The sequence below is a fragment of the Peromyscus eremicus genome, chromosome 22 (genome assembly GCF_949786415.1).
Source record: "Peromyscus eremicus chromosome 22, PerEre_H2_v1, whole genome shotgun sequence".
NCBI classification, from domain to species: Eukaryota; Metazoa; Chordata; class Mammalia; order Rodentia; family Cricetidae; genus Peromyscus; species Peromyscus eremicus.
The window spans coordinates 18400353-18427313 of record NC_081437.1 but is presented as its reverse complement, the minus strand read 5'-3'; the positions used below and the strand labels follow the sequence as shown (position 1 = coordinate 18427313).

The window sequence follows — 26961 nt, the reverse complement described above, 5'->3', positions numbered from 1 at the left end:
GGGCAGATTCACAGATTCCCCACATCTCCAGAAAGATGCAGGCTTACGTTCTTCCCTTCACTCTAAATCACGGGCGGTTAAGTCTTCCCTTCCCTGAGACGTGGTCGAAGTTGCTACAGCTGGTGGTTGTACCACGATGCTCCGAGAGAGGATGGATCGTCTCAGATGCTCATCCATCGAAGCCGTTGTTCCAGACAAATGTAGTCGCTGCTCGCAGATTCGTGTGTATTTGCCTTTTAGACGTACTGACTTGCCTTTCATCCTGTACCTCTTTAAAACACTGATTTCTGCAAATTGGGAGTTACATAATCGCTCTAATTTGGTTGCAGCTCTAATTTGGTTGGTCATTTACTTGGCAAGGGCCTGGCTTCAAAAATGTGTTTTTAGAAAACTTCTAATGCTTTGTGAATCGCTGTATTTGTAGACTGCTCTCTTGGATACTTGTCCCTCCATATTCCCCAGACTGGACACTTTACAAGTAATAAAGGGTAATTTTAGAATATCACGCTGATGTATGGTAGTACAACTAATTATTAAACATGTTATTTTCCTTCTTGAATAAGTTCCGTAAGGATTTCGTTTTTTAGGGATTAATCCAATACACTAAATTGGTCCAAGTTTTCTTTTGTTGGATTAAGTCTGAAACTTATGGCAATAGTGCTGTCCTCATTCGACCCTTCCTTGGCTGTGGTGTAGGACAAAGCCAGCTCATGTGATCAGGGTTTGGCAATGGAGCTCGTGTGCATAGTGTTTGTATTAATGCCGAGGAGCGGTTGGCACCCTTGGTCCACGTCCATTCACCAGCTTCCTTCTGGGCCTCTGGTTAAGCAGCTGAATCCCTATCACTACTGGCAGTGGCACACTTTCTTCTACCGAGGTCAAATGAACTAGGAGTCCTACAATGAAGTGGGCTTAGAGTAGTGGGGGGTGGGGGGTGGGGGGGAAACTGTGGGTCCCTTCCCTGATCCCCTGTATCTTGGACAGTTGTCACTGTCTGGCTTAATGATGATCAAGAAGCAAATCTTCAGTCTTAAATGATTTGAAGCAGCGTGGCCAGCTCTGTGGTCATAAGAGGGCATCACCAGTCCTTCGTCAACCCTTACCTGGATGTGGTATCTGGGAGCAGAAGGTGGAGTGTCAATCAAAGCTCTAGTGGGCTGGGGAGCAGGATGAGCAGAATAATTAGTTATTGTTAATTCACTCGCTGGAGTATTCCTGGATGCCTGTATGGTACCAGACACTGCTCTGAAGGCACAGTACAAGACAGTTCTTGCCCGTACAGAGCCAATATCACAGGAGAGGGACATCAAGATTAAGTAGGGATGTATTCCATAGGAGACATTGTTCGTTTGTATTTAAATCACATGATGTAATTGTGCTTTGTGGATATATAAATAACTGCACAGTGTAGCATGCTATTTATATCATGTGATATATATATATATATATATAGCATTATATACATTATGTATGTATATACATACATACATATACACAGTATAAATCCCTGAGTTGGGTGTTAGGAAATCATGGGGAACAGGGCTCTTAGGTGGCTATTGTCTTCTATCCTTCCATGCTATCTCTTAGCTATGGCTTGTTTTCTGCTATCATCTTTTCACTATGTAACCAGAGCTCTCATGTAGTATGTAAAATGACAGTGAATTTCCTTATTTCCCTTACATCACCATTTTATAGCCCATTTTGCTCTATCCATTGACTTTAAAATTCCCGATGATTTTGCTCTTTAATTTTTTTTTATTATTATTTTTTTGTTGCGGAATTTTAATTTACAGGAATGGTATTTTGTCATGGTGTTCACTCGCTAGCTCAGGGAATGGCTTTGTCATCCTTAGCAGAATGTGTGTGCATGGGAAATGAGCAGAGACGCTGGGAGCCATCAGACTCCTCTGGACCCCTGGAGAGAAACCTCTCTTGCTCCCTGACCACATCACTCTGCCTCTGGCCTCACACGCAGCATGTGTCCAGGCTTCGTGAGAATTTGTGTTGTAATCCAGTGGTGTTGGGAACATCACATGTCTTTGAAGCTCACGTGCCCTCCAGCTGACTCACATGATAGAATGGCCACATTGGTGTCACAAGGATCCAAAGGAGCCAGCAAAATAATAAAACACTGCTGATTTACAGAACTTAGGGATCCTTCCTTCTTGTTTTCCTTCATTGGTCAGTCATGCTAACGGCCTCCTGACCATGTGTAATAAACCCTTCATAAAATCCCATAGTTCAGAAAGCATTTCCATTCATCCATTCAACAAACAGTGTGTTTGTTGTTTGTTTATCTATTTGAGTTGCTAGGAATGAAACTTAGGGCCACACACATGCTAGGTAAGCATTCTACTACAGAGTTACATTCCTAGTCCTCAGCAAACATTCATGAATGCCTACTATATGCAAATTACAGTCCTAAGTACTGGAGCAGCTTCAGTGACTGCCTCCCCAAAACAGACCTCCATATTTTTCTGAGACAATAAACTAAGAATGTAAATGATATATGACATTAGGACGTGAGAAATCCTGTGAATAAACGAAGAAGTAGAGTTGAGTTCAGGGAACCATGAGATCTAGAGCAAGAAAGGAGACATGAAGGAGGGTGGCAGAATTGACTGTCCTGCTTCTGTAAGTGAGTTCATGAAAACAAAAAAAAGTTACTTTGTGTTTGAGCGAAAGATCCACATTAAATGCCTCTTAGTTTTAAACTGGTCTTTGACTCCTAAGTGACAAAGCACCATCAGTAAATGGCCGAAGGTTCAAAGTGATAAGCAGAAGGCCTTTGCCCTATCCCCCGCATAAATTCTGTTCCCAACGGAGGAATAAAAACCAGATCGACACAATATGAATGTGAGTCCTCATATAACATGTGAGCTTTGACTGAGTGGTCTCAGTGCAGGCTCGATGGTGACCGCAGATCCACCTCTCTGGTGGATTGGGAGTGGGAAAGGCTGGGGCAGTAAGAGGTGACCAAGGGATCTACGGAAACGATAAAACCTCACCAGGAATCTCCAACTACTCTTGGAGGCAAATTCTGCTTTAAAAGTCAGGTGCGCATCTGGCATTACTTTTTTTTTCCTATTGGAAAGAGAAGATCAAAGGCTTTTGTTTTAACTCTATGTGCAACTGCTGTGCTCCCACCCCCGCCAATTATGATGATGCTGTTACTTCTCACTGCTCATAATAGTACTTGGGACTGAATGTGTGATGGATGCCTCTTCCTAGTCTTCATGACAATCCTGATACTCATTGAGAATTTGATATCTGCAAGACACAGGAGAGATCTCTTATAACGCCTAGCTGGACCTCAGAGATCTAGAATTTTCTCTTCAGTCCCCACAAAATTAAATCCTACTATTAGAGAACTATAGAAACTCTTCTTGGGTACCAACTACAAGCCACTACTTGCTCGTATAATCATCCAGAAAAAGAAGATATCAAAGTTGACCTATCACGGACAGCTGGCTTCCTGAAGCATGTTGATTGAGAATAGTGGTAGCCATGTGAACAAAACAAGGTGGCTTCGGACTTGTGGCTAATTTTGTCATCACTGGACAGCTCCACTCCAAGAAATAAAGCAAGTGTGCTGTGCGTTTGACCTTGAGGTACATTTTCTACGCACAGTGTAGAATGGAAATACAAACCCACTGCCAACAGAGCACCAAGGCATCAGTAGTTTTGTGGTACGAAGATAGAACTTCATATCCATCGCTAAAGAGAAATATTTCCGAAAGTGATTTAGCCAAGATGATATTAAAGTACCCTGACCCAAAATAGATTACATCCTGCTGCCTGGGCAGAAGATTTTTAGGTCTGTTTGTTTATTTATTTATTTATATTTATTTATTTATTTTTAGTCATTTTAAGGTCTGAAACCGAAAGATCTACTAAGGAAAAACAATTTGACTATTTCTTACCTTTACTGGATAAAAAAAGGATGGGAGATTTAACAAGGGGAGATATTGTCTACCACATGCATGAAAAAAGCTCAGACGATGTTCCAGGTAAAGGAGGTGGGTTCCGTTTGTAAGGGCTCCTGTTCATATTCGCTCTTCCTGTGGACGTGTTTCAGCAAGACTGAATGAAAGTGGACATTTAAGTCATTACGGAGAGGGCTGAGGAAATTTTGATGGAATAAGCTGCCTTTGGGCCTGGCATCCAGATTTTCCCGTATGTTGCTTAATAGTATATCCACACTGGATAAAGAAACTCCTAACAGAAGCAGAAGTTTCAGGAACTCTTTCTCTGCCTCTTTACCATCTGTTGACCTTTACAAGCCCAGAGACAGGCAAGCTCATCCGCGCTTTCCTTGCAACCAAATAAGAGACATGAGCTTGTCAAAAAAGCAAAGTCAGCAAATGGGAACGGACAACACATACCTTGTATTGATGCCCTCACACGCCCTTGGCACCCGGCCTGAACTACCTGTTTTGACAATTCTTTTGGTGTCACCTACATTGAGAGAGGTCTTCGTAGGTCATAGAAGCTCTTACGAGGCGTTTTCATACTTCAGATCAGAATCACACTGTTCCACGTGTCATGTTAGAAGCAGTCACTTAGGCTATTATCTTGGACTCCCCATGCAAGTGGGCAGGGAGGGAATGGTTCCATGACTGCCAGGAAGACAACAGCATTCCTGGTGGTTACAGCTACCATTCCCGGAGTTCTCACTGTCCCAGGCGCTACGTTAAGTACATCGTGCCGTTCTTCTTGTTAGACCTTCACAAGAAGCCTGTGGGTGGGTTAGGTATTGATTGGTATGCTTTTGGCTGCAACCATGAGGACATTGGTTATATTAATAAGGAGTACAGAGGTCCTCATCTCTCCTTCTGGGGGCTTTATCCAAATACTGCACTCTCCCAGAGCACTTTTCAACCGCTTTTCTCAGACTTTCTCACCCCTAGTGAATTCCTGTTTCAGTGGTTTTCTTTTCCTTCCTCCATTCCCTCTCTATTCTCCTCCTTTGTGCATGGGTTGCTATTGTGATGGCCACTGCAAGACTCTCAGACCAGGGAGACAGAGGCCGGCTTCAGTTTTGCCCTGTGCTTTGTATGCCCCTGGAGATGTTTAGGGTATGGTAGATATTTGGAGAATGAATGGTGGAGGGAATACTGTCTTTACTTCATCCTGTATTAGGGAACCTTTGGAACGAGGTTTCCCTGAGCCAAGCGTGTTGTGCACATTTACAAAGTCTCCCTTATTCTGTAAAGCATGCCCCAAGTAATGGTTGGACATAGAAGCTGTTGGACGGGTAAGCTGGGGGATCTGAGTCTGTGAACTTGACTTCCAGCTCCTTCATACCTGTGTGGACTGGGTAAGTTCCTAAGGCAGCACTACCTCATTTCCCCTTGGATAGTGAGGACTGTGCTACCCGCGTGAGCTGGGTATGTGTTGGCACCATCAGCCCAGAATAGAACCTAGCCCACAGAGCTTGCTCCATAGCTGTGGTGTTATTCCTGTCTTAGTGCTTCTTACATGGGTACTTTCATCCCTGTCACTTATTTCCTTTGTGACACAGAAGCAGGAACATTTAAAACATGTTCATTTTGTATTATCAGGGCTTACAGAATATGGATCATTTTATATTATGTATTTGTGAGTGAAATTACTGTGTAGTTCCAGGTCTAGGCCTATGCATTGATGGGTTACTACCTCTGCTTTTAAATCCAAAATTAAAGTCATGTATAATATGGCATAGTAATTCATTTCTCTATAATTTGCCTTCATCCCTCAACTTCTATGTTCCCTAAGAATGTCACATGACCAACTCATCTTTTCCATTCACCCACCCAATACTTGACGTTTCAAATTATTTTTGTTTCTTAATTGCTAGTGAGGTTCCGGCCAGCATTGATGCTTCCTTGCCTGAAGCCCTGGGGCTAGTATTTCTAGAGGTACACTGTCTATTTTCTGTGGTTTTATAATTGATCTTTCTTGGCTTTCTATTGGAATATAGAAAGAGAAAAATTAGAATAGTGGGGGGAAGAAAAGAAAATTCCTTGGCCGCTTTTATGTTGCCTCTGGGGCCTATGTGTCAAAAAGATGAATCTGGGGTTTGATATGTTTGGCCTATGCCGAGGGCTTTCTCCCGGTCCACACTGGCCGCTTAGCCTTCGAGAGGTGGCGTAGGAAAACAAAATGTACAGTGTGGCTTGGCATTTAGAATAAGACCTTATGCTCTCACAGCAGGCTAGTATGAAAGTGTAAAGCTGTTAAGTTAATACATGGGTGACGTAAATGTTTACTAGTAGATGTGTTAAGACGAAGTAGCACTGCATTTATAAAACTTACGACGGCATAAAAACACACATGCACATTCCGTGTGTCCTGTCTCTTGTGAGAGCTGTGAAAGAAGAAACATACATTCAGCTACATACAGCGGAACACCAGAAGTGTTTTCTGGTATTCTTGAGAGAACTGTCTCTCAATGGCATGGATGTAACTTACGGTGTGACCCAAGCGCTCCATTTTCCATGATTGTCCTTTATGTGAGTCTTCAGGATAGAAAAATAGTCTCATATTTAAGGCCTCTTGTGTTTTAGATTTTTAGAAATATTTGTTTTCTGTAACAAATCTAGTTCCTTCTCATAGGCTTTCTGACCTTTTCAGACACTGTTTTAGTTTTCATATAGTATTATCTTCGCTTTGGTGGGAAGAAATAGGAAGAAAATGGAAAATGTGCTTTTACATTCAGAAATATAGCTTCCTATTTCTGTGAAGAAATATAGGCAATGTACTGTGTGGGGTTTTTGTTTGTTTGTTGGTTGGTTGGTTTGTTTTGCTTTTCTGAAAAGAAAATCAGTTGGTGTGAGAGTGTACCGTAATCTCAGCACTCTGGAGGCTGAGGCAGGAGGATCTCCACCAGTTCCAGATAAGCCAGAGGGAGATACCATCTCAAACTAGACAAATAACAAAAACATGTCTTGTTTCATTAAAAGCATCCTACTTTGTAATCTTAATATTTTTCTTCCTTGTCCCAGATACTCAGTTTTGAAATATCTTTATGTGAAATATCGAGGTTTTGTTGGAACCAAACAGACATCTGGCCAACCCACATTTCCCCAGGCTGTGCCCCCTAGCTCCACTCTGCAGCTCTGGTCTCCAGCAGGAAGATCTTTGCCAAGCACAAAGTGCAGCCGTTCCAAGCTGTTTAATGACACAAATGACCTTTCCAGATACAAGGCCTGAGCTTTGCAAGCTCCCCCAATGAGGAAACCCATCAGGGTCAGACCACTTCCTCTGCTTGCCTGATCATTCACGGAATGAGCTTGTCCGGATGGTTTGAAACGTAATCCTGATGTGACATGTGTGCTTTTTGGATTTTTCTTTTTTTTTCCCCCTTCTTTTTTTCTTTTTCTAAGTGATCTGTGCAAGACTTCATTCATGAGACCACTCATTCCTGACCTCCTTTGGGTGAGACAGAAAGACCCTTCTGTTATTTATCCTATTTCTCTATCTTTAGCCTACTGTGGATGAGAATGGGGGATAATTTAAACACTTAAAATTTAGTACTCCTTGGGGGTATTTAAAAAAAAAAACCCACAAAGATATTTTAAAAAAAACTCATTCATTTTCTATTTTTTCTTTGTGTAAAGGAGCATTTTCTAACAATGTTTACTTTTAAATGTCTAAAGAAGTATGTAGAGTAGGAAGGGTCCCAGGATTGGAAGCCACTCTGGGTCTGAGCAGGAGACTCTCAGTGTCAGCGTCTCTGAATGAATAACCTAGCAAACATGAACAGCCTCCTGAACAGTTAATGTGTCTAACCCCCCACGTCCTACAATAGTAGAGTTTCTGTCTGTTCTGAATATGTAACTATTCACCAAGACGTTGATGAAACCAGTCCATGATAATGCTTCTTCCAGCACTCTCTATAGGACCAACACATAGTTGCCTGGAGACGGGATTCATATACTCCTCATGACTTGCAGTAGGTCTTACTAAAATGCAGTTAAAACTCTAAGACATAGTGTGTTACATGTATAGTTTTATTCTGGGTTGTATTGTTTTAAACAAGCAAAAATAGCTTGCCTCTATTTTATAGTTTTTAAAAAAATAGTTTAGGAATGATTACAATGAGCAGGAAGTAATGACCAAGGTTGCTGTGGTAGGCTCCCTACAAGGCCGATTATAGTGTGTGTGCCCCAATACTGTCTCTTGGGGAGTGGTGACATGAATGACCTTTTGAAATCCAGTGTCTCTAACCAGGGAATGTAATAATATAAATTAGCTTGTTAAAAAGCCTATACTAAAATGCATACTTAAAAGTACAGGATTAGGGCTTGAGAGACAGCTTGGCGGATTAAGAATGGCTGCTGCAGTTTCTGAGAACCCAAGTTCAGTTCCCAGCATCCATGCCAGGCTGCTCACAAATGCCTGTAACTCCAGCTTCAGGAGATCGGGTGCCCTCTTCTGGCCACTGTGAGTTCCTGCATGCACATGGCGTACACTCTCACAGACACGCATACACATGAATAAAATTTTAAAAAATAGTTTTAAAAAGTACGTAATTTTTTAAGGCACAGCTTAACTTTTACAGGAACTATCCTCCAAACCCTCCCCCAAACATCCCAATGATTTTAAATGATCCATTACTCCGAGTCCCATATACCTAGTAATCATTCCTACTCTCTCATTGTGTTTTTTTTTTTTTGCCAGTTTTCAGCAATCTATCAATGGACTTACATAATATATACTCATCTCTTGCTTCTTTTATTCATCAGTGCTATTTATACACATTAATTTTATTATATGTATCAGCCTATTAATTTTCATTGCTACGTGTATATTGCATGGAAATGCTGTAATTATGGTGCTGGTTGTTATTTGAGCTGCTGCAAGTATAGTCTCCGTAGTCATTATTTTTCTTGTGGATGTGACCAAATGCTTGACAAGACATAATTTAAAGGAGGAGGGGTTTATTATGGTTTACACTTCAAGGGGAAATGCCCATCATAGTGAAGAAGTCATCGGGCATGAGCTCAAGGCGGCTGGTCACATTGCATCTGCATCCAGGAAGCAGAGAGTGATGAATTCTTGTGCTCAGCTGACTTTTTCCTTTTTCTTCAATCTAGAGCCCCAACCCATGGAATGTTACCACCTGCAATTAAGTTGGCTCTTCCCACTGTGGTTAACCTAGTCTAGATAACCTCACACCGGATTGCCCAGAGGCTTGGCTCATAGGGGACCTAGAACCTCTCAAGTTGACACTCAGTATTAACCATCAGTCTTGTGACTAAATGCCCATTGACTATTTGGGAACATGTCTTTTAGGGGACATAATCATTCATTTCTGTTAGATATTACCCAGAAGTGTATAAATATAAAGATAAGTGAACTTACCTCTTGTAGATATATCCATCCAGCTTTTGAGAATGCCAGTTTGCACATGTGCCAGCAAAGAGTACAAGGTACAGATCCACATCTTATCAGTGATTGATTGCTTTTGAAGTTTAGTTAAGCCTATGGCATATAATGTCCCTTTCCATTTCCCTGGTAAGGACTAATATTTAACAAAGTCCTTTTCATATATCACTGCAGTCAAATTATTAATTTTTCCTTAGAATATTGGCATCAGTGCCTATAAAAGGACATTTCCTTCTAATGTCCTTGTTGAATTTGTGGAGTCAAGGTTGTTGTAGCCTCAAACTGAGTTTGAAAGTATAACTGTTTGGATGTGATGTAACTCAAAAAAGCTTACATGTTGAGGGTGTGGTCCTCAGCTGATGATGCTGTTTTGGAAAATTCTTAAAAATTTAGGGTGTTGAGTCTACCTGGGAGAAATAGGTCAATGGGACCCTGTATTCGCTGACCATGTTTTGTATTGGCCCTTCTAGTATTTCGTTTTCTGCTTTCTGACCATCCTAAGATGAGTCGTCTCCCCTGCACAATGCTCCTGCCACCATGTTCTCTCCATGCTTATGAAGCTGAGCATGTATGAGCTAGACCAGCCAAAACCTTTAGCTTGAGGAAATTGGACTGCCTTTGAGACAGTCATGTCAGATGTTTTGTTACAGCAACAAGAAACTATAATACAATCACCCTTTTTGTTGGGTCTGGGAAACTTTATACAAAATTAGTCTTCATTTGTTCTCAGATTCTTAGGTGATTAACAAGTGAAGTCATTTATAGCTGGAAGGGTGTGTGTGTGTGTGTGTGTGTGTGTGTGTTGATGTGTTAGAGATTTTTTTCAATTTCTATTGATAGATTTTTAATAACTGAAATTGTATTTATACTTCACTTTTCATGTAAGTTTTGGTAAGATGTTTTTCAAGGAAATCGTTGATCTTATGGGAGCTTTCAAGTTCATTGGAACAAAAGTGGTCATAATGGCTCTCTCTATTGACTGTGCACCAATGTGTTTTGTGTTTGCTTTGAGTGTTGTTAAGTCTGGACTTGGTTCTTGATCACTTACTCTTCCTTTAGGCACTGGTCTTCACAGTATAGGAAGCTCTCTCGTTGGCCAGCCTTGTTTTCTAGAATTTCTGGCCTCTGTCATTTCTTCTTGTTTATCTTCAGCTGCTTCAAATAGATTTGTGACCATCAATTCCCCCACATTTTTTTCTCCCGCCCTTCTTTCTGGTTCTTTCTATTGGCATGGAAGTCAGACTATACAAAGACGTTGGGTTTTGCTGTTTTCCTGGCTCGCCCATTTCCCAGAACTAAATTATTATCCATAACACATAAGGACCATATTCTCCAGCCCTGTGGATATTGCCAGACCTCAGTGGACCTTTTTTAGAAAGGGTCTACAATATCCTATTGTATTGTCTGGATGCCCTCCAAATCCAGTTTTTAATTTCCTATTGGCTAAATTCTATTTTTTCTTCAGGCCTGTGCTCATCTCCTGCTCACTGCTGGCTTTCCTCTATGCTGTGAGAAATACCTTAATCTCCTTTGGGCCAGAAGCCATGCCATTTTAAAATTCCTTTGGGCAGACATTCTGCTAACATCTTTCAGTTCCACTCTTAGCTGAGGTTTACTGTCTTCTGGTCAACCTCCACTCCTTTCAAGAAGAAGGGTGAGGTCTGCAATTCTCCTGAGCAGAAGCCCTGCATCCCTTTTAATACAAGGCCCTGTTACGTGACTGTTTTCTTAAAATTCTGCCACCAAATATTATATCAATTGCAGGTGATTAGGAAGATCTCAGCTGAAGTAGTAGAACATTTCCTTCTGATGAAAAGATTGAAGAACGTCCATACTAACTGTCAGCTCGGGTCTTCCTGAGACTAGCACACCATTTGAGCCTGGTATGTGCCTTCCAGGAGTCTCTTCAATAAACATCTTTGAAACCTACCGTGCTCTGGTTTCTAGGTTTCAGGATGACGGTGCTGCTTGTGCTAAAACCTGTTTAAGGACAGGAGGTCCTTCTAAACCGCAAGTCAGCAAGTGATGCCACTGAGGGGCAGACAACATGGCTCGATTTGCATCTTTGCAGTGAACATGCTCCATTATGCTTTGTTGGACTCGCAGTGTGGTTCACTCATTACATAGGAGTAACATTTTATAAGCATCCTGTGAGAGGCGAGACCACGTGTTGACCAGAGCCTTCAGTATGGAGTTAGACGGTGGTCCTCAACAAGGACCAGTCTTTCTCCGCCTCTACCACTTACTCTTTGTGTCACTTGACAGAAGACACTTCCCTCTCCATACTTCAGTTTTCTGGTTCTCAAAATGAGGAGGCCAGTGTAGATAAATCTGAAATCTCCTTTAAGTCAGGATGAAAAATAGGATTCATGGAATAATGCCCTGATAGCATGAAGGGTCTTCATGTCCAATGTTGTAGCCACTATGGAGGTTTTGTTAGTGGCCAAGTACCACAAATGGTACTTCTTCCATTTCTACCATCGCCCTCACTAGAGTATCCTAGAGGCAGAAACGTGGCTCATGTCTGAGACTTTTCCCCTAGTAGGTGGATGTGTCTCGCTTGAAAGTAGGGAGGAGAAAAAAAAAATCTACAAAGCACAGATGTTAAGAGCCTGAGGAAAGAGGCTCTCTTCTTCATAACTGAAAACAAAACAAAACTGAAGAATTTGGCTGAAAAAAAGACCAAACCACTTTCCCAACAAAATAGACATAAATGCACCTTTCTTGTGATACATGTAGGCTTTTCTGAATGTGACACCTAGTGGGACCATTTGTGTTTGTTAGGAATTTCATTGTCAAGTTCTTTGCGATCAGCATATAAGCTGCCTGACCTGCTCTCTTTCAGGAAATCATGTTGAATCTTTCGTATTTTCCCCCCTAATTTTACTCTTCACTTTACCAAAGTGAGAGGGTGGAGATTGGGTGACTTTTATCAATCTCTATTCAGGAATTAAAGGAAAGTTGGAGTTCCGTTCTACCACATAGGTTTTGAAAAACTGTTGACTGAAGAAGAAAATATATTGACTGAGAAGCTTACAGATGTGCAAAACAGGTCAACAGTTAAGACCATAAAAATGTGAACTTAGCCGGGCAGTGGTGGCGCACGCCTTTAATCCCAGCACTCGGGAGGCAGAGCCAGGCGGATCTCTGTGAGTTCAAGGCCAGCCTGAGCTACCAAGTGAGTTCCAGGAAAGGCGCAAAGCTACACAGAGAAACCCTGTCTCGAAAAACCAAAAAAAAAAAAAATGTGAACTTGACAACACAGTTTCAATGTCTAACACTAGCTGTTGGCCTCTCTAAGCATCCTGGGATGTGTTCCATTTACCTTTCTAATATTAAGAGGTGATTTTTTTTGGGGGGGGAGTAAGTTTAGTGACCCACTGGCCTTGTAGGTGGTATTGTTTCTTGACTTCATTTACGTTGGAAAACCAATATTTACCTGTACTTTTTTTCCCAGTAAAAAATGAGAAGAGAAGAGCTGTATGAGAAATTAGTAGTTCTTTTATGATAATATGCCTAATATGTGTGAATTGATGACTGAGCAATCACTGGACAGTCGATTCCAATAGATTACTAGCTTTGTGGGGGGGGGGTAGTATTTCCAGTGATGCTGTAGAAATTTTGATGTTAAGCAAAGAAAATGTGATATTTTGATGATTCAAAAATTAGTCTCAAGTTCCAAATTCAATCCTGGCAAAAGAGAATGATGTTCACCTATCCAGGTAGATAATGGAAAAATAGATTGAAATCTCATATCATCAAAGAAAGTGAAACAATTTTTATGGAGGCCATTAAAGAATCGAAACAAAGGACTGGGGATCTAGCTGGGTGGGAGAGCTCTTGCCTGGCCCTTCTGAGAAGTGAAACCAGTGCTGTCCTTCAGTTAAGCTATTACCTCACCTCACTGTTGAAAACAAGAAACTGCAGAGTTGCATTATATCATTTTCATAAAATATTAATTGTTGAACAGCTAGTCTCCAGCAGGCACTTCACATTCCTTTTTTCTATTCATTCCAGTCCAAAGTATTACTCATCTAAACTTGCTTGGTGAATCATTGTTACAGTAAACTGAGTCCGCAAGACGCCCAGTAATTCATAGCCAGCTGGGGGCTTGTTCACCTTCAGGCCAGCCATTCAGTGCCTGTGCTGGTGAACAGTCATAAGAGGCCATCATCTGCTGAAATTGCATGAAATTCATAAAAAGGAAGGCAAGATAGCTAATTTTAGGAATCTGGACTGAGAAGCCAATAGGTTCCAAGTAGCTGATTTCCCTGTTTTTCTCCCATTTTAGCAGAGAAATGAGTTGCTGGTGAGGGTGTGTTGATGGTTCCCCAACCCCTTAAGCCTAATACAGGTGTAGAAAAGGGAGGAGTGGCTTCATACCTGTCTCTGGAGTAGGTGAGGGAGGTACCATGGCAGAGGTGCCCTTTTAGGCTGACTCTGGAAGGGTCAGCATGAGTTCCTGTGCCAAGAGAGGAGTGGGAGAGTCCATCAGGCAAGGAGTTTTTAAGGTCAGTGAGACTTTATTCTAGTTCACCCATGGGGCTAGAGTTCAAATTGAGAAGGTTATCTGAGAACTGCCACCACACATGTAGCTGGGAGCCAAATGACAGAATCCTTGTGCTCTAGCCAAGAAGAGACGGTGACCATTTTGAGCAAGGGAATGGCCTGGGTGGGCTTGCATTTTGTCAAGATCACACCAGCAACAGGTAGGTAGAGAGTGGATTACAGTGGTGCTCAACCTGTGGGTCACGACCCCTTTGGCAACCCTCTATCTCCAAAATCATTACGATTCAAAACAGTAGCAAAATTGCAGTTATGAGGTAGCAATGAAAACAGTTTTATGGTTGGGGGTCAGCACAACACAAGGAACTGTATTAAAGAGTCACAGTGTTAGGAAGGTTGAGAACCACTGGATTAGAGGGAGGGGCAAGACCGGAGATAGGAAAGCCAACTGGAGTGTAAGGAGTATCCAGAAAGATAAGAAATAGGGTAGGGCAGCAGAGGGAGTTCCAGAAAGGTAGGGATGGTGTTAAGATTTCTGGCATGAGTGTCTGGTTGGAATTGCTGATGGAGGGTGCATGGGAGAAACGGAGCTGTTGTGAGGAGGGCAGTGATAGCAAGTCCATTTGTGATGGACATGTCTATTTGCTCTTGGATAAATGTTTCAACAGGACAGAGCTCAAGCTTTGGGAGGGACTGGGAATCCATCAGCCTGTACATGGGAACCGGAGAATCTCTGAACTTGCAGCGCCCAAAAGCTTACAGTGCAGAGAACAACATAATCTCTTTGACAGATGCCCGCTTCAGGAAGTCCAAAGTTAGCAGTGGCCTGTGCTAAGTGAGTCAGTGACGGGATGGAATTCCTCCTCACTGTTACAATCAGTAAACCAGCTGCAACCCCAGCTTTGTGCGGGCATTCGGATCCGTCCAATCAATTTGCTGCAGGAGATTGCCAGGAGGAAGACTTGCTGGTTTAGACGTGAAATGATGGCACTGAGTTTTCTGTTCAAGTTAGAAAGGCAAGACAGATGAACGGGAAGAGTAGAAATGAGAGAAAATGTTTGCCCATGTCAGGAAGAGGCTTTAAATTCTCTGTTTAAATTCAGCTGTTAGGCTTGATAAAGATGATGGCAGAAAATCAAATAAAAACAGTGAAGAATAAGAAGTGTGCTTGGGGGAAGGATTGTGGTTGAAGATGGAACCTTTTACCCCAAGGACTCTGATTGTTGAAGCTTAGAGTCTGGGAAGGTAGATGGGGAAAGCTAGCATGCAGTAGATCCTAGGAATTCTGAGCTCTGGCAGACGTCCACCTGCAGGCCATGGAAGGTAGAACAAGAATAATGTTCTGCGTGTTCAGGGTGTGGGTGTTCACCAGACTTAGAGGGCAATGGCGGCTGACCTGAGAATCGGATATAAGGGGAGCCTCTGTGGCATCTGTGTTTTAGTGGGACAAAGTTAGGGAGATCGTCGGTCACTGGGGATGAAGAGTGGCAGTGATAGGGGTGGTTGACATGTGTCAGGTCCTTCTAACATTTTATGTCTCTAAGTTAGTGCTTTGTGGATGCTTGTTTGATCTCATAGTAATTGTTGGGGCACACTGATATCGTCATGCATACCTTTACCATTGTTTCTGTGTATTGGATAAGGTGTATCTGGGAGTTCTGTGCTCTCGAATTCAGCTAATGGCAGATCCACAGTGTTTGGAGAAGTCCTATCTGTGCTGAGTATATTCAGACCATCTTCTTGTTTTTAGTCCTTAAACAATAGAGTGTAACACCTGTTTGTACAGAATGTACACTGCATTGGATGCCACAGGGAGTCTGGGATGAGCTAGGGATGGTAGCTCACTGGTGGAGTACCTGCCTGACATTCATGAGGTCCTGGAATCTATTCCAACACTGAAAAAAAAGGAGGTATTAAAAAATATGGGGGCAAGGTGGGGTAGAGAGATGGCTCAGTAGTTAAGAGCATTTGCTCTGCAAATGATTTGGGTTTGATTCCTACTCTTTAATGGTGGCTCATAACCATTTGTAACTCCATTTCCAGGGGGAACCAACCCTGTCTTCTGGCACCTGTGGGCACCAGGCACACTTATGGTGCACATACATCTGTGTAGGCAAAATACTCCTGCACAGAAAAGTAAATACATCTAAAAGAGAAAAATAATTTTAAGTGTAAGAGAGGATGTGTGGATCTGTGTAGGTCATTTGCAAATACAGTGCTAGTTTATGTAAAGGAGTTGGGCATCCTTGGGTTTGGAAACTAATCACTCACATATGCAGAAGGATGGCCACATCAGGAAATAAGGCAGTCAGTGTAGACAACTCTAATGAGACATTTTACATTAATGCCAGAGAAAAGTAGCAGATGGAGGTGAGATCAAGAGAAAGCTTTTCCAAGTGATGTTAACACTTCAAAGGCAGTGGTGGGGTGGAGCAGGGAGAAGAGTATCTGAAGATGCTGGAGAGGGATGCAGGGAGAGAGATTCAGAGAGAGGGATGGAGAGGGATGCAGAGAGAGGGATGGAGAGGGGTGCAGAGAGAGGGATGCAGAGAGAGGGATGGAGAGGAATGCAGAGAGAGGGATGCAGAGAGAGGGATGCAGAGAGAGGGATACAGGGAGAGCGATGTAGAGAGAGGGATACAGAGAGAGGGATGCAGAGAGAGGGATGCAGAGAGAGGGATACAGGGAGAGCGATGTAGAGAGAGGGATGCAGAGAGAGGGATGCAGAGAGAGGGATACAGGGAGAGCGATGTAGAGAGAGGGATGCAGAGAGAGGGATGCAGAGAGAGGGATACAGGGAGAGCGATGTAGAGAGAGGGATGCAGAGAGAGGGATGGAGAGGGATGAAGAGAGAGGGATGAAGAGAGAGGGATGAAGAGAGAGGGATGAAGAGAGAGGAGTGCAGAGAGGGATGCAGGGAGAGGGATGCAGAGAGAGGGATGCAGAGAGAGGGATACAGGGAGAGCGATGTAGAGAGAGGGATACAGAGAGAGGGATACAGAGAGAGGGATGCAGAGAGAGGGATACAGAGAGAGGGATGCAGAGAGAGGGATACAGAGAGAGGGATGCAGAGAGAGGGATACAGGGAGAGCGATGTAGAGAGAGGGATGGAGAGAGAGGGATGGAGAGAGAGGGATACAGGGAGAGGGATGGAGAGAGGGGTACAGAGAGAGGCATGCAGAGGTGGACTAGGGTGAGCACAGACCGGTCAAGGTTGGAGGGGCCCAGCTTTGAAAGCAGAAGGTGCAGCTTTCATGGAATTGAGAAAAAATTAAGGAAACTTAATAACTTACATGTTTCTATTAAAATATAAGATAGCCTGATTTTATTCTTGATAATATCCGTGTTGGACAATTTAGAAAGGAAAAAAGAAAATTCACTGGATATGTCCTCTTTTTATTCTATCAGACATCTTACAACTTAGCTTTATGGGCTTCAGAAGAAAAATGCTCAGTCTTACTAATGTTAACTCCTTCAGAACTAAATCCCTGTGTGTGGCGCTTAACTTACCATTTCCTTTGTGGTTTGTACTTGATCCATCATTTTAACATGAAAATAAATTCTTTTTCACATATATCTCTTAATCGGTTCTCCAGAACCCTGTATTTGGGGGAACTGTTGAGTTCTGAGGTAGGAAGAGAAGAAAGCATGGTAGCTGGAAGTGTACGTAGTAACTGATCAAAAATGGGGAGGGAAGGATTATGGAGACGGCCCCTAGACAGATAAAGAAGGACTCTAGCTAGAAGTCTTTTGTAAATAAGACATCTTATAAGAGCATGTTAATTAATGTGAGAAAAGCACACGACCACTGTTTATGAGCTCTCGGGTTGATAATCCTCTGGGGTAACTAGCATTTGGGGTCTTGAGTAGCTGTAACTCGTTGACACATGATTTTTCCCATGGGTAACTGGGCAGCTGATTCATCAGATTCTCTCTTAAACACAATCATAGTTATCTACAGGGTTGAGTAAACCATTGTTTTTTTTTTTTTTCCCCTCCTACAATTCCATGGTTGGAGCTATTTTTAGCATTTACTTTATCCCCCCCCCCCCAAAGTGGCCATAAAACTGCATTGAGGTGGCTGGAGAGATGGCTCAGTGTTTAAGAGCACAGGCTGGCCTTTCAGAAGACCCGAGTTCGATTCCCAGCACCCACATGGTGGCTCACAGCCACGTGCAACTCCAGTCTCAGGGAACTTGATGCCCTCTTCTAGCCTGTATTGGGGTACATATGGACACAGGGGCAAAACTCTCATACACATAAAAGTAAGTAAGTATCTTTTTAAAATAACTGTGTTGAGATTCCATGTTACCCAAGTCAGAAAGGCCATGGTCAAAAAAACAAATACCAAATAACATGCAAGGATACAGAGCGTGAAGGGTGAGGATTCCTTATATACCGCCAGTGAGAATGTAAGCTAGTACAGCCCCTGTGGAAATCCATGTGGAGTTTCCTCAAAAACAGAACTATATGACTCAGATACAATGACTCCTTATGTACCCAAAGGGCCCTATGTCAACACATGACGTGTTTGGACATCCATGTTTATTGTAGCAGTATTCACAATGGCCAAGTCATGCAACCAGCCTTGTCCTTCAGCAGATGAATGGAAGAAAATATGGTGTACAATACAACAGAGTTTTGTTCAGCCATAAAAAGAAAGAATTGTGTCATTTTCAGGAATAGGTGGAACTGGAGATTGTCAGGTTACCTAAAATAAGCCAGGCTCAGAAAGAAAAATACCCATATATTTTCTCTCATATGCAGAATCTCTCTATTTTTTTTTAAAGAAATGGAAGTAGAAGAATAACTGTTTCAAGATAGAGAAGGGTACCTGAGAGAGGGTAATGGGAGGGGGTGGATATGAACAAAGAGCATGATATACATACAAGGCATTGTTATCAGGAAGCCCATTATTTTGCATAATGACGATATACCATCAAAAAAAGAAACAAGTTTTAAGAGGTGACAGCACTTTCCCCTGTAGGAAAAGAAAGCTGTCTTTGAAAATAAAGACTTGAAAACATTTAGGAAATACTGACCGTGGCTAATTGTGGCAGTCATTTCAGTGTGAAAATATTTCCTGAGGAAACGTCAATGTTTTCTCATAGACCCCAGTGTTTTCGCTACTAAACCATTTTCATCCAAACATTTTATTCGCATGTTTGATGTTTTTAAATTTTGTGGAAACCTGGTCCTCCCATCTGATCATGCTGTAACAGAGCGCCTTTGCTTATCCGTTCCATACCTGGTGTTTGTCGGTCTGTGTTTTATTTCCTGTCTGACGTTCAGCGTCTCTTTTGCAGATATTGACGAATGTGTAAACAACACCGTGTGTGACAGTCATGGCTTCTGTGACAACACAGCAGGCTCTTTCCGCTGCCTCTGTTATCAGGGCTTTCAAGCCCCGCAGGATGGGCAAGGGTGTGTGGGTGAGTTTTCGGTTTTTGTTTTGTTTTCTCCCCCCCCCCATCATATTTCATGCACCTTTTCCAAAAGAAATGAACGTTATCAAAAGTAGGTGAACTTAAGCGGGACACTTTTCACCATGGTCTGATCTTTATCATAGGATTCGAGACTGTGAAAATTATTTATCCTTTGACCTCTGAAGGGGACAGGGACGTTAAGAGAGACGTTTAAGTTATTTAGGGCTATTTTAAAAAAAAAAAAAAAAAAAAAAAAAAAGAACATCTGTTTAAAGCCAGCTGAGGATCTGTGTGGATCTGTGTAGTCTCCTATCCCCAGGTAATGAAGTCCGCCTTGTGGTACAGCTGGCCTGTCTTGGACGCGCACCTCATGAAGCAGCACGTTTAAGGAAGATGCCAGCACAAGCTTCCGCTTCCGGGAATAACACCAGCGCAGTAATGCTTCCAGTTGTGCGGCCGCTACGGGATAGACAGGGCTGGGAAAGCGCCCATGCCATCAGATGTCCCAGAGTGTAGTCCAACACAAGCTCTTAGAGGAGAGCTCAGATTTCATATTCTGATCAGCTGTGATGTCTGCAACCTTGTTAGGAAACACGCTTTCTGTGAAAGCGTTCTCATAGGGAGAAGGGGAGGAGTTGTAGAATTTCCAGCTCACACATTATGCAGCTTTTCCCTTATTCTTCTGAGTAGAGGAAAGAGCCGTGATTACCACAAGGCAGGTGCCATTCAAGAGGCCAAGACAGTGACTTCCTTGCCTTGGCAATTTGCCAGTCCACCACCAGTTCATTTACCATCCAGACCCACCTGGACAGCCAAGTCTGTTCAGAAGCTTGATTATATCACTGGAATTGGAACTGCTTTTCTAGTGTTAATTATGGAAACTCAGTTAATTCCTAATTACAGAAAAATATTTAGGAAGCAACAATGTAATTTTCCCAAATTCACAGAAACAATGCCGAATCAAAAACCACATGTCACTATTTGAGAATGACAAGGAAAACCAGCTGTTTTAACCATATAGGGAAAATTATCCTAGGAGCCTGTAATTCCAGCTGTTCTGGAGGGTGAAGCCAGAGGATTTCAAGTCAGTTGAAGGCCAGCTTGGGTAACAAGAAGACCCTGTTTCAAAATCAAAATTTAACAAATAAACACAGTTTAGCAGTGGGACATGTACCTAAAATCTAAGAGGACTGCCTATGTCCAATCCCCAGTACCAATAAAATAATGATGGGATTTGTTTATATTTTGATTCACAGGCCTTAATGTGAGCTCTACTTATCTCCCTGGCTTTACACTTCCTCAGCTTTCCTGTGCCAGCGACATTAGGCTGCTTGTGGTTGGTCACACCGCTGGTCACTCGCTTGGCTGTCACTTGGCTCCTTCCGCTGTGATTCATCTTCCCTGGGCATAACATTTGATCTATGGCAAGTGCTCAGTATGTGGTGGTGTTTGCTTGTTTCATGTTGAAATATCAGATGTTGACGCCACAGAGCTCCAAAGCCCCTGCTTACTGTTCATTCTCAAGAGACTAATGCGTGTGCCTGAACGGTATTGATTTTCCAGGCTGTCACATACAACACCACCCTTAGAGAATGGGTGTTGGCCGTTATTTTGATAAGCTCAATAAACACCATTTGTTTGGTTTTTTTTAATCATTGTTTAATAGATATTAACTAGAGGCCAATTCAAAGCACTGGCTGCTCTTCCAGAAGACATGGGTTCAATTCCAGCACCCACACGGTGGCTCACAACCAACCATCTGTAACTCTAGTTATTTGACACCCCCTTCTGGCCTCTGAGGGCACCAGGCATCTACATGAAGCATAGGCATATATGCAAGCAGAGCATTCATACACATAAAATAGTAAGAATATATTTTTTAAAAGAGATATTAACTGAGTACCTACTACTTGCACTTCTCCAAGAATATTACATAGTGTTTCAGAGATGAAATCGTGTATCTGGTTTCTGGTTGTGCTGTTTCCTCTTACTTGGGCCTGTGCCCAGCCCCCTTAATCTGTTCATCATTCAGATCTGGGCTCAAATGACATTTTTCTAACTTACCCCTGTATGGAAGAATCATTGCAGCATGCTTCTTCGGAGGTCTGTTCCTTTAATTCCCAGCATTCCCTGCTTGTGGGATTTTCTTACTAATTTCTCTAACTTAACTCTAACTTCTATTAAGGCAGAGGCTGGGCCTGCCTGACTCAAGATCACACCCCGACATGGGGGCCCCAAGGACCTGGCCTGTATGAGTAAGCTAAGACATACCTCTTGATCAAATGAATGCGGTCTGGAGGGGCAGATTACAGTAGTCACGTTGGTGGTATAAGTTGGAAAGTCGAATTTCATTTGATATTATTTACCTAAAATTAACAAATGTGAACCAGCCAATTTCTAAAGTCAACCCTTCTGATGGAAATTATGACCATGTTGATTGAAGGCTTCAATTCCACTTTGCTTTATGGTACCATATCTTTTTATAAGTTACCACTCAGGTTATTGGGTTTATATCAGTCTATGGACAAGTGAAATGGAAAAGTTAGGCAATATTCTGAAAAATCAAGATCCACAAAGCTGTCCAAGAAAACAAAAAAAAAACAAAAAACAAAAAACATGACAAACGAGGTATAAAAGTGAAAACGGGATGTTTTCCCCCCACTCCTGGATGAGTTGGATAATTGCTCACATGTTTAAATTTGGAAAGATTCTCAGGGTTTGATTATGAAATCATATATGTTAATGCAGAAGAGCTGTGAGCATTCTAGAGTTGGTTGCGTACATTGATGACTGAGGAAATCACCAGTAAAAAATTTTTAGGAGCAGAAAGAGAAATGGTACTGTCGGACAAAGACACATGAATCAACTAACAGCCTTTCCTTGGGGCCTGTGAACTACAGATTTGGGTTAAGCAAATCTTTGGACTTTGCTTTGATTATATGGATTTACATATAGGCAAAGGAAACATTCTTCAAGGTAGAGGTTACATTGGGGACATGGACAGACTAAGGAAAGACAATGGAATTGGTCACTAGGTAGTGGACCAATCAGTTTCACCTGAATGACAAATTCACTTGTGCCCAGCCGTGATCCAAAGTCTATTGTTAATTTAGGCTGAAATGTATTTTCCGACACGTAAGTATGTTTTTAAAATCTTCCATTTTAAATCTAACTTTAGATCGCCCAAGTGCCTGTGCTTCTGGTCTTTCTTTGAATTACAATCCAGAAGTAGAACTTTGGGCCCTTTGTGTGTTCAATAAGCCAACAAGCGAGGAAGACAGTGATGGATGTTAAAAAGAGCTCACACTGTGCTCCCAGTGAGATTCTAGACTGCTCCTTGAAACTAGAATTGGAGTTGAGACCCTTACCCCTGTGTTTGCACCATCCTTTTATCCGGGCCCAGTTGTCCAGCTCTGCCTGCAGGGGTCCTTTCCTGGGAAGGACAAAGTTAAGGGCTCACTAGAGATCAGCTCATTCCCAGCAGCCACGACTGGCCTTGGCACAGCTGGTAAAAAGAGCTGTCAGGAGAGACACACACGTCTTACTTGATCTGTGCTCTCTTTTCCAGATGTGAACGAATGTGAGCTGCTCAGTGGTGTATGTGGGGAAGCTTTCTGTGAAAATGTGGAAGGGTCCTTCCTCTGTGTGTGTGCAGACGAGAACCAAGAGTATAGTCCCATGACTGGGCAGTGCCGCTCCCGGGTCACCGAAGGTAAGTCCCAATGGCGCTGTGCAGGGGTTGGAGGGTGTCTCTCAAGATGGCTGACCCAGGCTTAGACTACACATTCTGGAGGTGAGTGAGACAGGACATGTCCCGGCACACAATCCTGCCTCTGGAAGTATCCTAGTTAGGGTTACTATTGCTGTGATGAAACACCAGGACCAAAGCAATGTGGAAAGAGAGGGGGTTGTTTCAGCTTATACGTCCAGGTAACAATCCCTCAACATGGGAAGTCAGGGCAAGAACTCAGACAGGGCAGGAACCTGGAGACAGGAGCCGAGGCAGAGACCATAGAGGAGTGCTGCTTATTGGCTTGCTCCTTATGGCTTGCCCAGTCTGTTTTCTAATGGAACCCAGGACCACCAGCCCAGCGGTGGCCCCACCCACAATGGACTGTGTCCTCCCCCATCAATCGCTAATTAAGAAAATGCTTTGCAGGCTTGCCTACTGTAGGCCAATCCTATGGAGGCATTTTTGTAATGGAGGTTCCCTCCTCACAGATGACTTCAGCTTGTGTCAAGTTGACTAGCTTCCATGTTCTTCTTATGCCTTATCAGCAAAATGAGGATGCAGGTGATGGCTGGTAGGGTTAAGTGGCTTCTGATGTTCTTCCCAACCCAGCAACACCATTCGTAAAGGGTTCAAAATGATGAGGACATTAGCTGAGAATTGCCTAAATCCTAGAATGCTATCTGCTGGTGTTTAACATGGCTTCGTCTCACCAAGTTACATAACCCTCCTGTCTTGGCCCTTGGGGAAACTCCCGGGGTCTACAAAGACTTCCACTTGGAATTCTTAAGGGTTTTTCCAGAAGTTGGCTCAGAGAGTTTACATTTGTTTACATTTGTTTAAAATGTGATTCAGGCCATGTTGTCACTGAATAAATTGAAACAGAGAACTGACAGCCTTTCAAATACATGATCACCTTCCAGACTGTAGGTCACCCTTTTAGTTGGTATAGCCATGTAGCCATAACTTAGTTGTGTGGGGTTGTTTTGGTTTGTTTTGGTTTGTTTTTTAATAAAGCAAAAGACTAAACGGTCCTTTGTGAGCCAAATAAAATGGCACATAGGCTATTTTACTTTCTGGTTAAATCTCAGTGTTATCCATCCTCCCTTAAAAGATTTTACCGTTCATGTATAGGAGACACTTGTTCTGTGTAAAAGAACTATTTGTGTAAGTCATGGGGAATGAAGTGTGACAGTATTTTTATCCATACATTTTCCCCAGTGATTAAATGCAGGAAGGGAAGAGGTACAGAGTGAACTGGACACTAATTTAAACGTATCGTTTGAAGGGAAGTCAGCAGGTTAGCATTGAGAAAGGGCTGCTGTTCATTCCAGTGACCACGTCCATGGCATCTATATGGTAGAGACTTTTACTTAGTTGTACCTATACTACCAAAAACCAAAATGACCATCTGCTTGGCCATAAATAACCACACAGCCCTTCTCTTCTCGTCCTTGGTTCCATTTGCAGAGTGAAGCCTAACCCACAAATATTATTTGAGATGCATTAACATAGCATGTCATAATATTATAGCATGGTTCACCTCTGTGAAGATTGGTAGTCATGGTAGAGGTAAATGCACATGATACAAAGTTAAATAAAAAATAAGGTATTCCAGTGATCATGCTCTATAGAGGGAGGGGTGAGAATATATGAAAAGATAATCATAGGCCTCTCTGGAAATTTTATCTATAATATTTTAAATGGAAAAGCCAGACTCTAGACCACTCACCTACCTTTTCAAGCTATGTAAATGTGATCATCTCAACATCTGTGTGTTTGGGGTTCTCATCTATAAAATAGGGAGAGATGTTTCATTTACTTCCCAGAGCTCTGTGAACTTTGAGAGAAATCATATAGGCAGAGTCATTTGTGAATGCTAAATACAGTATGAAGTGTCACAGTGAGCTGCATCTCAGACATATGAGAGAAGTCTATTTCCTTGTATGGTCTGTTATTAAAGAGTGGATCTTCTTAAGTACAGTTGTTTTTGCTAGAATGTTTTAATAGCATCAAGAAGTGATTCATTTATGTCACATTAGGGTACATGTCTAGACCCTAAAATTTTCTTGCTTTTTTCTTTTTCTTTTTTGTTTGTTTGTTTGTTTTTTATTTTGGTTTTTCTGAGAGGGTTTCTCTGTGTAGTTTTGGTGCCTGTCCTGGATCTCACTCTGTAGACCAGGCTGGCCTCGAACTCACAGAGATCCGCCTGGCTCTGCCTCCTGAGTGCTGGGATTAATGGTGTGAGTCACCACCACCTGGCTCTATTTCTTTTTTTTTTTTTTTAAATGTTTTCGTGTGTGTGTGTGTGTGTGTGTGTGTGTGTGTGTGTGTGTGTGTGTGTGATGTATGTGCAAGGGGGAAGCCAGAGAACATTGGATGTTCTCTTCTATCATTCTTCACTCTAGCTTTTGATACAGGGTCTCTCACAGAAGTCACAGACTTGGCTAGACTGGGGACCTGGAGAGCTCCAGAGGGCTGCCTGCCTTTTCCTCTCCAGTGCTGGCGTTACAGGCATATGATGCCATGCCCAGCTTTTTATGTGGATACTCCAGATCCACACTCAAGTCCCCGTGCTGATGAAGCAACCACTTTCCTGATGTACCGTCTACCCAGGCCCCACCCACTTATTACTTTGTAAGCTATAGCATCTTTCTTTTTCCTTCTTTCTTTCTTTCCTTCCTTCTTTCCTTTTCCCCTTCCTTCCTTCCTTCCTTCCTTCCTTCCTTCCTTCCTTCCTTCTTTCCTTTATTTCTTCCTTTTTTCCAAGACAAGATTTCTCCATGTAGCCCTGGCTGTCCTGGAACTCACTCTGTAGACCAAGCTGGCCTTGAACTCAAGAGATCCACCTGCCTCTGCCTCCCACATGCTCAGACTAAAGGCGTGCATCACCACCACCTGACAGCATATAGCACCTTTCTTTAAAAGCATCCATCCCCATCTACTTTGGAGGTTTTCCTATGACCAAGTCCCCACCATGTCCTTTACTTCTCCATGTCTCAGCTTACTTGATATTTTGTTCTGGCCATCTATCTTTCCACAAAGAGGTGTCTTCCTGTTGGAGCTATCTGTCACTGTATTGACCCTTCACCTCTCTGAAGGGGCATACAAATGCCAGCTGCTTCTACATGACCATCTCCCACAAACTGTCCATCCCACAAGAAGTCTCCACACCTCTGTAATAGGGATTCCTTTTCCATCCAAGAATTTGCTATAAATTAGGTCTAAAGAGGATCATCTGTGCCTTTCATGAAAGTTTTGGGAAATTTTACTTGTTACTTCAAATGTGACCTTGTTGGCACCGTCCAGGCCTCTCACTGCTGATGCCATGTGTCCCTGTGGTCCAGGATGAGCCTGTGATGGTGTGACCTCTGCTTTCTCCCTTCCCTCTCTGGTCATGCTTCCTAGTCACATTCATCCTGGGGTGATGTGCTCATCTCCTGGGTTTTCTTCTTCATAGAACCCTGCTTTGTCAGGAGTTCCCTCCTTCATCTGTTTCTGCTCATTTTTTTCCCTCAATTTTTTAAGTTTCTGCTAACATCACTGATGTTTCCAATCTACCTTCTCTCTAGCCTAGACTCCCCTTCCCTGTGAAGCGTTTACCAGAACAAACAAAACAGCCTATCCTAGTGGACAACATGAAGCCCAAATCCATTAGCAGTGCGACAAGTCCTTTATGGCCAATGTTTTAGACATCATCTTCTCAGTGTCTTCTTAGGTCTCCATCAGAAAACAACAACAGCAAAAAAGACTTTATTCATCTGACAACTGCTTATCATATGCTTTTTAAATGCAAGGTCCTCAGGTAATTCTCTCAGAACTCTGCCAGGTGCTCCAGTACCTATACAAGGACAGCCAAACACACCACCTGACACACCACCTATTAATACACTTCTGGACCATCCTCATCTCTCAGGGTCATATTCT

General features: G+C 42.6%; 1 protein-coding gene across 2 annotated transcripts in view; it reads left to right on the top strand.

Moving 5' to 3' along the window:
• Ltbp1 (latent transforming growth factor beta binding protein 1) overlaps window positions 1-26961 on the top strand; it is a 392973-nt gene that overhangs the window by 328499 nt on the left and 37513 nt on the right. For both annotated transcript variants that reach the window (XM_059248705.1, XM_059248704.1), the window contains exons 25-26: window positions 19185-19310; window positions 22873-23016. In XM_059248705.1, the coding sequence (XP_059104688.1) occupies window positions 19185-19310; window positions 22873-23016 (270 nt within the window). The remainder of the gene's footprint in view (window positions 1-19184; window positions 19311-22872; window positions 23017-26961) is intronic.